The sequence below is a fragment of the Erithacus rubecula genome (genome assembly GCF_903797595.1).
Source record: "Erithacus rubecula genome assembly, chromosome: 14".
NCBI lineage: Eukaryota > Metazoa > Chordata > Aves > Passeriformes > Muscicapidae > Erithacus > Erithacus rubecula.
Genome location: NC_136666.1, coordinates 299990 through 310034, shown reverse-complemented (window position 1 = coordinate 310034; position 10045 = coordinate 299990). Strand labels below are relative to the sequence as shown.

The following is a 10045-nucleotide window of genomic DNA, read 5'->3' as shown; positions in this document are numbered from 1 at the left end:
ATTATACTAACAGAAACCCCATAGCACATATCAGCTTCAACAACTATGTTATCAGCAAACCTTTGCTCTATTGAAGGGTGAGAATGAAAAACTGTATGTCATTAAACAGGGAAAAGTCTCCTCCCGTTTTTGCATGAACATGCCACATCAGACTGCTTTCTGTAATAGTACCAGACCATTAGGCATGAAACATGCATCTACTGTGTTCCAATTGCTCCACATGAAGAAATGAAGTTGTGAGTACATTCCTGTGGTAGCCTGGTATCTTCAAAGTCAAGTCTCCTATTTTAGAAATTACTTATTATTAACACCAGAAGTTCCCTAGAGTCCAAAACGTGTTAGACATCTCACTGAAAGAAAAACAGAGTTTGGTCTGTAGTCACTCACAAGCCTAACCCCTGTAAAATACAGCGCTTTTCACGCCTTCATTTCCTTTACGTATTTCCAACTCTTTTGGCCGCTGCTGCGACGCTGGGCAGAGATAGGGTTCAGAATAGCAGACTGCAAGAGAAGGGTTTTAATCTGCCCATAGGCCAAGGCATGATTTGGAGCACGGTATTTGATTCGGTCAGAAAAGTGCTGGAGCCCGAGAGCAACAGGAGCACAGAGAGCGCGGCAGGGAGCGCGGCACCGCCTTCCCGGCAGCAGCGCCCGATCGGGGCGGGGGCCGCGCTCGTCCGGGCCGGGGCGGGGCGGGGCGGTGCCGGCGCTGCCGGGGCCCGGGCCCGGGCGGGGCGGGGCGGGTCCGCACTACAAGTCCCGAGAGGCGGCGGGCGCGGGCTGAGCCATTCCCGCTGCCTGCGCGGCCCCGGAGCTGCGGGCTCGGTGATGTCGGCGGCGGGCGAGGAGGGGGAGGAGGGTCCGACCGGGGAGCAGCCCGGTCCCGGCCCCGGCCCCGGCCCCGGCCCCGGCCCCGCAAAGCTCTGCGGGTACCTGCAGAAGCTGTCGGGCAAGGGGCCCTTGCGCGGCTTCCGCAGCCGCTGGTTCGTGTTCGACCCCCGCCGCTGCTACCTCTACTACTTTAAGGGGCCGCAGGAGCCGCTGCCCCTCGGGCACCTGGATATCGCCTCCGCCAGCTTCAGCTACCACCAGCCCGAGGCCGGCGCGGCCGCCCCGGGGGACGAGCCCGCCGCCTTCGAGGTGCACAGCCCCGGCGGCGCCGTCACCGTGCTCAAGGTAGGCCCGGCCGAGCGGCGCCCGCACCCAGCCCCGTCCCCATCCCCGTCCCCGCTTCTGCTCGGGCCCGTTCCCATCCCCGTCTCCGGTGCCGCTCCTGCTCTCGGTCCCGATACCGCCCCGGGCTGCGCCGCCCGGCCCCGCGGGCTCTGCAGGAAAGAAGGAAGAAAAAAAGGAAGGTTTTTGCTGTTTGGCAAACAGCGGAGATCGGCAGTACCGGGCTAGCCCCGGCTCTCTCCTCGACGATTTTGTGTTTCCAGTGCTCCTCTGGGGAGGAACTGCTTCTACAGGGCATGGGCTGAGCCGATTCTCTGGAATCGTCTGGGCAGAAAAGAGATTTCCGAAGAAATCTGCTGGCTTGGGGTTTTGGAGGTTTGGAGGGAGTGGTCGGGTTTCAGTTTTGGGGTGTTTATTTTGAAAAGATGATGCGTGGCAGGACTCTGCGTCTAGGCTGCTTTGGGAGGAAGGAAGAGGAGGGAGAATTGTTTCCTCATAGTAGCAGGGGCTGCTTATCATGCATTGTCTGTTCAAGGACTCCGATTTTCTTAGGAGGAGAGGTAAATGACTGGATTATTTAACATATCTTTCCATTACTGTCATTCCTAGGGAAAAAAAAAAAAAACAAAACAAACGGGGAAACCGCTTGGACTCAGTAATGAAGAAATAAATTATTCTGAATATCTGTTATTTTTAAAATTCTGTTAAGGCAGATTAGTTTCCTTCAAGGAGCGTTCTTCTGCACAGAATGTAACTTTTCACGTGAGCTGTGTACTTTCTGAGCAACGTTCTTAGTGTTAGCACATAATCCGTTAAGTGTTAAACAGTTAAACTTCCTATTGTATACTGTTAAATACCTCTTACACACCTAACGGTGGAGATTTGAGCTGTCATAATACCAGCTGGGACTGTGGAGTGTGATTGTTTCAAGCTCTTCAGCATTCTGTTTTGATGAAATATAGATGAAAATACAGACTCATTAACGTGCTTTACTAGATAATTTTACTTACCTAGAAAACTAATACAGTAATAATTTTAATTATATTTGCTCAGGTAAAAGCAGTGTAATCAGTTGCATGCAGTCACATGTAAAAACTGCCTTTGTATAGCTGTAAAAGATTTTACTGCTTTCAGTGAATCTGCCTTTATAGCCCAAGTGTTTGTGGTGTGGGCATTAAAACTGCAGACTTGGTTTAAGCATGCTTTCAATAGTTTGAGGGCTTTGTTTTAATTAGCATCCAGTGATTTGTGATTTTTATGCTGAAATCCTCAAAAATTTTTGTGTTGAGGGTGCTTTTTGAATAGGAGGGCTTTTATTGAGAACTACAGGATTTGTGATTAGAATTGCTTGTGAAATGCTATCTCCCACTTAGTAAAGTGTAATGAATAGTTTGCTAGACTGTACTTTGAGTGTCTTCTGCAGTCATGAGGACACAAATATACTCAACTGATACACAGATGTAGGACGTGGGGAGGTTTCTTTTTCATATTTTTATTGGTATCTTTTGGTCTGTGATGTTGCTACTCTAGCCATGTTTTATGTGTTATTTTTTTTCCCATGCTGTCTAGGAAAGAACCTGCATAGTTTGGAACTTTCCTCGTGTTATGGGGATTGAGAAATGGTGCCAATTAAGAAAGTGAAACTAATTTCTGCAATTACCAGAAAAAAAGTAATTTTGTGATGCCCTGAAGAGGTCAAGGGATGTCCGTGAAAGTGCTGTTGTGTTGTAGGAGTTTATACAGTAAGGAAGGAGTTAATGAAAACCTTAAGGGATATTGCAGCACCAACTGGCATTTTGTGGCTGTCATTCACCAAGGAATAATTTTGCAGCTGAAATTGATTTTCGTCTGTCCAACATGATAGTTTTTTAAGGCGTTTAAAAGCATCCTTCAGCTAACTTAGGTACATGTAGAATTGCAAATGAATTCAAGATGGTAAATGAAAAAAACCCAAACAACCCAATCCCTCTCCCTCCCCCTCCAATCCAGCTGTGGTAAAAACAAATGTGATTTAATCTATCAAAAAAACATTAGACACAGAGCACGAGGAATAAAGTCAAGCCAAATGCATTTTTCAGCCTGTAACTCACGTGTTTTGTTTTCCTCAAATTGCTGCTTGTTCAAAATTTCCACATCTTGTGATCTGGCCTTTCCCATTTGGTGTTATAGGCTGAGAAGAGCAATAAAAAATCTGCTACTGAATTTCCAGATTGAAATGATGATGCTATTGAGGAATGCATAATTTCTTGTAAAGCCTCAATTTCTGGTTAGTGTAATGATTCCATCATCTGGATTGCTCAGCCTTTTGTCAGATAATGGGAACTGAGAACTCTATGATGTACTCCAGCTTTGTTTCCCAGATAAGATTTTTGGAAAAAATAATCTGCAGCCTTTACAGCAAACAAAGCAAAATGTTCATATTTTAGAACTGTAGATAACCAACCTGCCACTTGTGAGACTGTGGTTTTTCTGTACATTTCCAACAGGTACAATACAGCAGCAGAAGCTAAGTGTGTCTAAAAATCTTTTCCATTTAAATATGTTATCAGATACCATCTCTTTAGGTAAAGGAGCACAGAAAGTTGTGTACTTTATGAATTATGGGTGAATTATGTTTGAAAATGTTTTCATGGTAAGGCATGCAAATAGTAATCCTGCAAATATGTGCTGTAACACAGAATGCTGCTAACACAATCAAATGATCATTTGGCCATGTTTGCACAGCAAGGCCTTGCATTAGGGGGGGAAATAATTAACATTATGAATATACATAAATGAACAAAGGCAGCATTTCTCATTTATTTTCAATGCAGTGTTTTGCAGTGATACATTTTGCTTGCTTCAGAAACAGAGGAGCTCTGGCCAGTGATGCTGGGCTGTGTGTCTGATCACTTGTGTGTGGGGAACTTCTCTGTGAACAGTGTTGAATTGGGAGGGAACAGAAATTGCAGAGTTGTGAGAGAAAAAAAATCTTTTGGGCTATTGGCCAAGTGTAAGCATTCCAGACACTGCAGATTTTAGGGCCCTGATGCTTGGAAGTGTTGGACACCAAACCTGCTGAACTGAGAGGGGCTTAGGGGATGCTGGAATTGCCAGGAATCCTGAAGGATGCAGCAGGATCAGTGATGCTGAGCTTGGACAGTTTTGCTGCAGGGCCTGACACAGCACAGGAGGGAGCTCAGGACTGAGGTTTCTTATCTGGGCTGATGCTTTTTGCTCTAAACTTTGCTGGTTAGTGGTTGCAGTGCTTTAATTAAAAATTGGGCTGCCCTCCAGAAGAAGCCATCTGGCTCCAGATTTGCTGTTTGAGCATAGAAGGAGTAGTAAATCTTAAGAAATGGAAACTTTCTGATGATGTTCCCTTTTTGCAAAGTAGCTTGAGGGAGAATTTGTCTGTGTTCAGAAATATAGCAAGAATTTTCATGAGATTTCTCAGAATGTGAGGTGTGCTCATTGCATTTCTTTGAACTCTTATTTGAAAGTGTTTAATGTTGGCATATGTGTTCCACCATGGATCCAGATAGAGGATGGCAGTGCATGGAGGTTTTCTCAAATAATTCTTCTGTTTGTGTCATGTCTGCATCAGAAGGCAGCAGTTCTACATCATTCTTAGTTGGAGAATATCGAGGACTATTTTCAGTGAAATTATAGTAATTTTCTATTGTTTAAGTTGAAAACTGCATAGTACTGTATGGCTCCTCACTTAAGAGTGTCTTTTACTCCCAGTGTTGCCTGTAAGTTTGCAGCAGTACACTTAAAGTAATTCCTTATTTCACACCAGTTTGGGTGACATTCATGGGCGTTTTTCTTCTCACAAAAATGCATCTCTTAAAAATTGACTGCATGGCTCTGCAGCAGGAAGCACCTTAGCAATGCTTTAGTAGCTATAAGGATTTTTTGTGAGATTGATTGCTGCTCTGCCTAATTAAATGCTTTGGCTCTCATGGTAAGCAGTAGTCAAGGTACTTGGAAAAGTCCTGAGAAATGGGGCAAGCATGAAAGTGTTCCTTTTTTGTCAGATAAAGTTAATTTAAGAATGTGTTTCCAAATTTGTGCCCTTTATGATTAGGGGAAGAGGAGGACTTAAATATTCTTTGTGTGATTCTTGGTTTTATTTTGTTTTGGTTTTTTCAAACAGTCTGTTTCAAACAGCGATTATTTTTTTTAAAACAAAACTAATTTTAACAGAGATTTTTAGGATACTCTTTTAGTTGTAAATAAATGAGATGCCTGTAATAAACTCAGCCAAAACTGTTTAGAGTGCGAGGAAGACTCCCGAAGAGGCGTGTATATGGGAGGAAAGGAAAGCAAGGTTACAGGAGGGAGGAGCAGGATGACACAGTGATTCTTGGGGAAATTGCTTAAAGCAGGGGCATGAGAACCTTGTGCTGCTTTGCCTTGGCACTTTGTGTTGAAGGATGGGCCCTGCTGCTGGCCCTGAGTGTAACAACAACATTGCCTGGGAGCTGAAGGTGTTACAGTTTGTGCAGCTCAGCAGAAAAAAGTGCAGCTGGGAACTAGAAGGCAGCAAGGAGCAACTCTGTAAAAAATGAGAACTCAGTTCACGACTGTCCAAAGGAGATTGGTGAGATGGTGATGGACAAATTGTGAGAGTGGGTCATTAAGTTCAAGAAGTCATGGGCAGAAGTTAATTGCAAGTATAACTTAGATTGCTGCAGGTGGATTGCCTCATTAGCTGTGTTGTGGTAGCAAAGAGAACCATGTAAGTACTGCATTCTGTGTAGTGGAAACTCTGGGAATTCTTGGTAGTTTTTTGCTGGAGCACAGTAAAACACTGCTTTACATGGCTGTATGCAAGTGTCTCTAAAGTAAGTATAAACTCTCCAATTTACCAGGAGCAAAACTTGCCAATGGCTAAAGCTCCAAGGGAAATATTTCAGTGCTAGAATAGAAGGGGAGGTGTTCACTCCTGGCAAGAAGTGACTGTAGACTTCAAAACCTGCTCCTGTGGCGTGATCATTCCCAATCTGCCAGAGGTGCCTGTGGGCATTGGCGTTTCCCAGAGTCCAGTTCTTTGACCTTTATCACGGTGTGACTTGGGTTTTGCCAATTTTAATATATTTAATTTCTTTTAGTGATAGGATTTAGGAGCAGAGATAAGGCAGGCTTAAAACTTAAAAGGGTATAAGAAGAAATTTATTAATAGCACAAAGAATTCAGAATAAGATTTCTACATTATTCCCTCCTCCCCCTCTGTTCATTCCACATTTCTTAACAACAACATACAGAAAACACTTCAGTCAGTTATCTACTTAAATAATCATTTCAGTTCACTCTAGACAGAAAAAGTCCCTTATTTTGGGTTTAGGTTTAGGGGGTGTCTCACTTTCACAATCTACAATCCGCCCGGGAAATATTGTAGATTATGACTCTCCTTCCATTTCCGCAGTCCTTCCAGAGCTGTGCTGTGGGTTCTGTTACACACTTGGGGTACCACTCTTAAAGGCAAGCTGCTGAAAGACAAAATTCTCTTCATCTCTTTTTCTATTAAATGTCTCTGTCCATATTTCCAGTCCCAAAACAGGGAGCCCCATTTCCTCAAAGCAAAAAGGTCTTCTTTTCAAGCACTTAAACCTCCCCAAGTATATTTCACAGTTTAAAGAAATTTTAGTGTAGTCACCATCCCCTCATAGCTCACAAAACAGGTTTTCAGCTACTCATCAGTTGCATCTTTTCTATCTCTTCCCATCAGGAACTTTATCTTCATTCTGCTGACTTCTGTAAACTCCATGCTTTATTTCTTCTCATTCAGGGGAGCTCAGGAGATCGGGAATCTTATCCAGGCATTAAAAGAGTTAAAGTTTCATCCAGGACAGAAGAAGCTGGATGAAGGAGCTGGGCCAGGCCATTGCTGGAAAGACTCTGAGCCATGCAGATCATCTGGGGCCTCTCTTCTCAGAACAGGGGGGAAGGGAGAGCCTTAGGTGGCTCCCCATCCCTTGCCGGCCGTGCCACGTGGAGAGGGGAGCAGGGCAGAGCCAGGGCCGAGGCCGGGCCTGGAGCCAGGGCCCCAGCCAGAGGCCACCGCACCTCCAGGGAGGCTGGAGGCTGTAAAAGCAGCCCACCCCCCACCAATGTGATTTATGAAAATGAAACGACTCTCACTGGCCACCTGGGATGCCAACCCCCAAACCGGCCCTCTGCCAGTCCCTGCATCCCACAGGGGAAGCTCCAGAGAGGGGACAGCCTCTCCGTTCCCCAGGCAGCTCTGCCTCCCACCCTTCCACGTAGAACCAGCACAACCTTCTAAACTATTCTTTACCCTATGTGGTTTTTTTATGAGGGAAATGGTTTTCTCTGGTTTCCTGTGAGTAAGCAAGAAAGAATATATGAAGCTGATTTCCATTTCAGATTAGAAGTATCTTGATTACTTATCTTTCTTACTGACTGACTCTGCAGTGTCCTCAAGTATCATTTGTTTGTTTCACTGCTTGATTTATGAATGTTTATTTTATTTATATATCTTGTGTCCTACCATGTACATAATGTACTTGCAGAAGCTGGAGCAGTAGCTCCAGGAATAACTGAGGTTTTCTGCTTCATCTCCTTGAATGGTGCTTTGGAGTGGATGTTGTGGGTGTTAAAGCTCATAGGGGTATAAAGAGCCAAAAGGTAAAATTAAAATCTGTATCTCTCATTGCTAAACGGAGATTGCAAGTTGCTGAGCCAGAGAGAGCACTCTGGGGAAGCATCAGTTTTTGTCTGCTGTGCTGTTTGTGCTTTGTCTTGTCATTAGCTGCTGTAGGGGCCAAAGTACAATGGCCGATGAATCTTCAGTTTTGCTAGACCAGAAGTGTTCTCATGTGAAAAATGAAGACAGTTCTGTGTCATTGCTATGCTTTATGCAGCACTTATTGTATGCTTTTGTAAGGAAATGTATGGTGTTTGTTGCTTTCCCTTCTTTTGCAGCTGTGCCTTTTGTAAGTGCCCTCTTAAGTTGTGAGGAACAGAACAGAAAGCTGTTTGAAATTAGGTTGTGTTTAAAGAATAAACAGTCATCTTTTCCACTGATAATGCCATCATACTGTTTGGGAGGAGGCAGGAGAAAGGCTGGCTAAAAGATAAGCATTCTCTGTGCTAACAAGATCAGGTGTTAGGGGAGGATCAGTGTTAATTTTTTGTTCCTGAGCAGTCCATATCACCAGATCAGGTGCTTGTCCTAGGCTGGCAGCTGAGGATGTTTGTTGAAATAAAGATAACTTTTCCATGAGAACACCTGCAGTATCAGGTACCTTCACTTGTCTCTTCTTGGTATTTGTATTTTGTCGTCTGACATGCTTTGAAATGACTTAGAGCTCTGATTCAAGGTATGTTGGAGTTCATCTTCACTTGTTGCCCATTCACATTTTTGCTGTAGTCTTGTGGGTTAGGCATTAATGTTGGATTTGTTGCTTTTTTAAAAATATTATTTTTCTATAGAAGCTAGTTAGCTCGTGGGATCATCAGGAAATATGCTATGTAGATATAGTCGTTAAAGCAAGAGGCATTGCAATACATTATTCATTTGTTGGTTTCTGCTTGTAAGAAAGCAAGTTAAAAGAAAATGGGAATCTTCCTGAACATGTATGGGATTTTTTCCCATAATATAGTTTTATAGCTCTATGTTCAAACAGTGCTTTGTGTGTAAAATAGACGATGCTGCTGCATTTTCTAAAGTTTGAGTGTAAAACTGAAGAAAGAATGCGTTAGACTACTTGGAAAATTCTGAATGAGAATCACGGATGCACGCTGTGGTTATTTCAGGTGATGGTACCTTGGCGATGTGCTGATTGTGTGTGTTGGGATGATCATGGGAGTTCCTGGGCATGCAGGTATCTCACCCTCCTCTGCTCTGCCCCTGTGTTGCAGGCTGCTACTCGGCAGGACATGACCTACTGGCTACAGGAGCTGCAGCAGAAGAGGTGGGAGTACTGCAACAACCTGGATGCAGCCAAGCGGGACAGCCGGACCTCCCCCACGCCCAGCGACTTCTCCAAAGGTCTTGTTGCCAAAGACAGCCCTGGTACGTTGGGAATGTGGGTGAGAACAGGAGGCACAGCTCTCCTCAGTGCCAGTTTGTCTCTTCACGGTGTTGCACTGGGTACAGAACAGTCTTAGCAGAGCTTTTCACATCTGCTTATCAAGTAACTCTATGTAAACCTTATGTATCCTACAATTATTTAACATAAATGTAATTTTACATGTGATTTTGTATCCTTTGCAAAATCTGTTGGTTTCTTGAAAACCAGATTTTTAGAAATGAAGCAAAGTCTTATGATTAGTTTTCATTAAGCTTAGATTAGCTAAGTTGTTTTTTAGTGGTTGCAATATCTTAAAAAGTTAGAATGGTAAATATCCTGAGATGCAGACTCCAGTTTTTAATGGCAACAGGTATATTTTGCATTCTGAATGACCATGCTTTGTTCCTGACAGGGTGTGGTGTGGTGGATCTGTCTGACTGTGATAAAAATGTCCTGCCTTTTGAAACTGGAAGACAGTCTGCACTGATATTACATAAAGTGAAATTCAGTCTCTGAAATACCTTTAGGCAAAGAAAACATAATTCTACACTAGTGTCAGAGTTAGAAAAATCTCTGTGCATTATACATAGTTATTCTGAAATTTTTACTACATTGTACAGGTACTTGTGAATTGTTTTATTCCTCAGTCCCTACAAAAATGGATTCTTTGATTTCTGTTATCCATAAATAAGACTTAGTAAAATCCACTTCTGTGCCAGGTTAGGCATTAGTGAGGCTCTCCTGGGTTTAAGCACAGTCAGACATGTTTCATCAGCACGTCACATTTGGTGAGTGTTGCATTGCTCCCACTGTAAACCCAGCAGTGCTGAGCTGTTGTTGTCACACCTTGT

At 43.7% G+C, this 10045-nt stretch overlaps 1 protein-coding gene across 3 annotated transcripts in view; it reads left to right on the top strand.

Moving 5' to 3' along the window:
- The first annotated feature begins 731 nt into the window (after window positions 1-731).
- TBC1D2B (TBC1 domain family member 2B) overlaps window positions 732-10045 on the top strand; it is a 31035-nt gene continuing 21721 nt past the window's right edge. The window contains exons 1-2 of one of the 3 annotated variants that reach the window (XR_013775825.1): window positions 732-1176; window positions 9043-9196. Coding sequence is in view for 2 of the 3 variants with exons in the window: in XM_079317761.1 (XP_079173887.1) it covers window positions 829-1176; window positions 9043-9196 (502 nt within the window). In the remaining variant the exon portion in view is untranslated. The remainder of the gene's footprint in view (window positions 1177-9042; window positions 9197-10045) is intronic. The other 2 variants (XM_079317761.1, XM_079317760.1) reach the window with 2 other exon arrangements.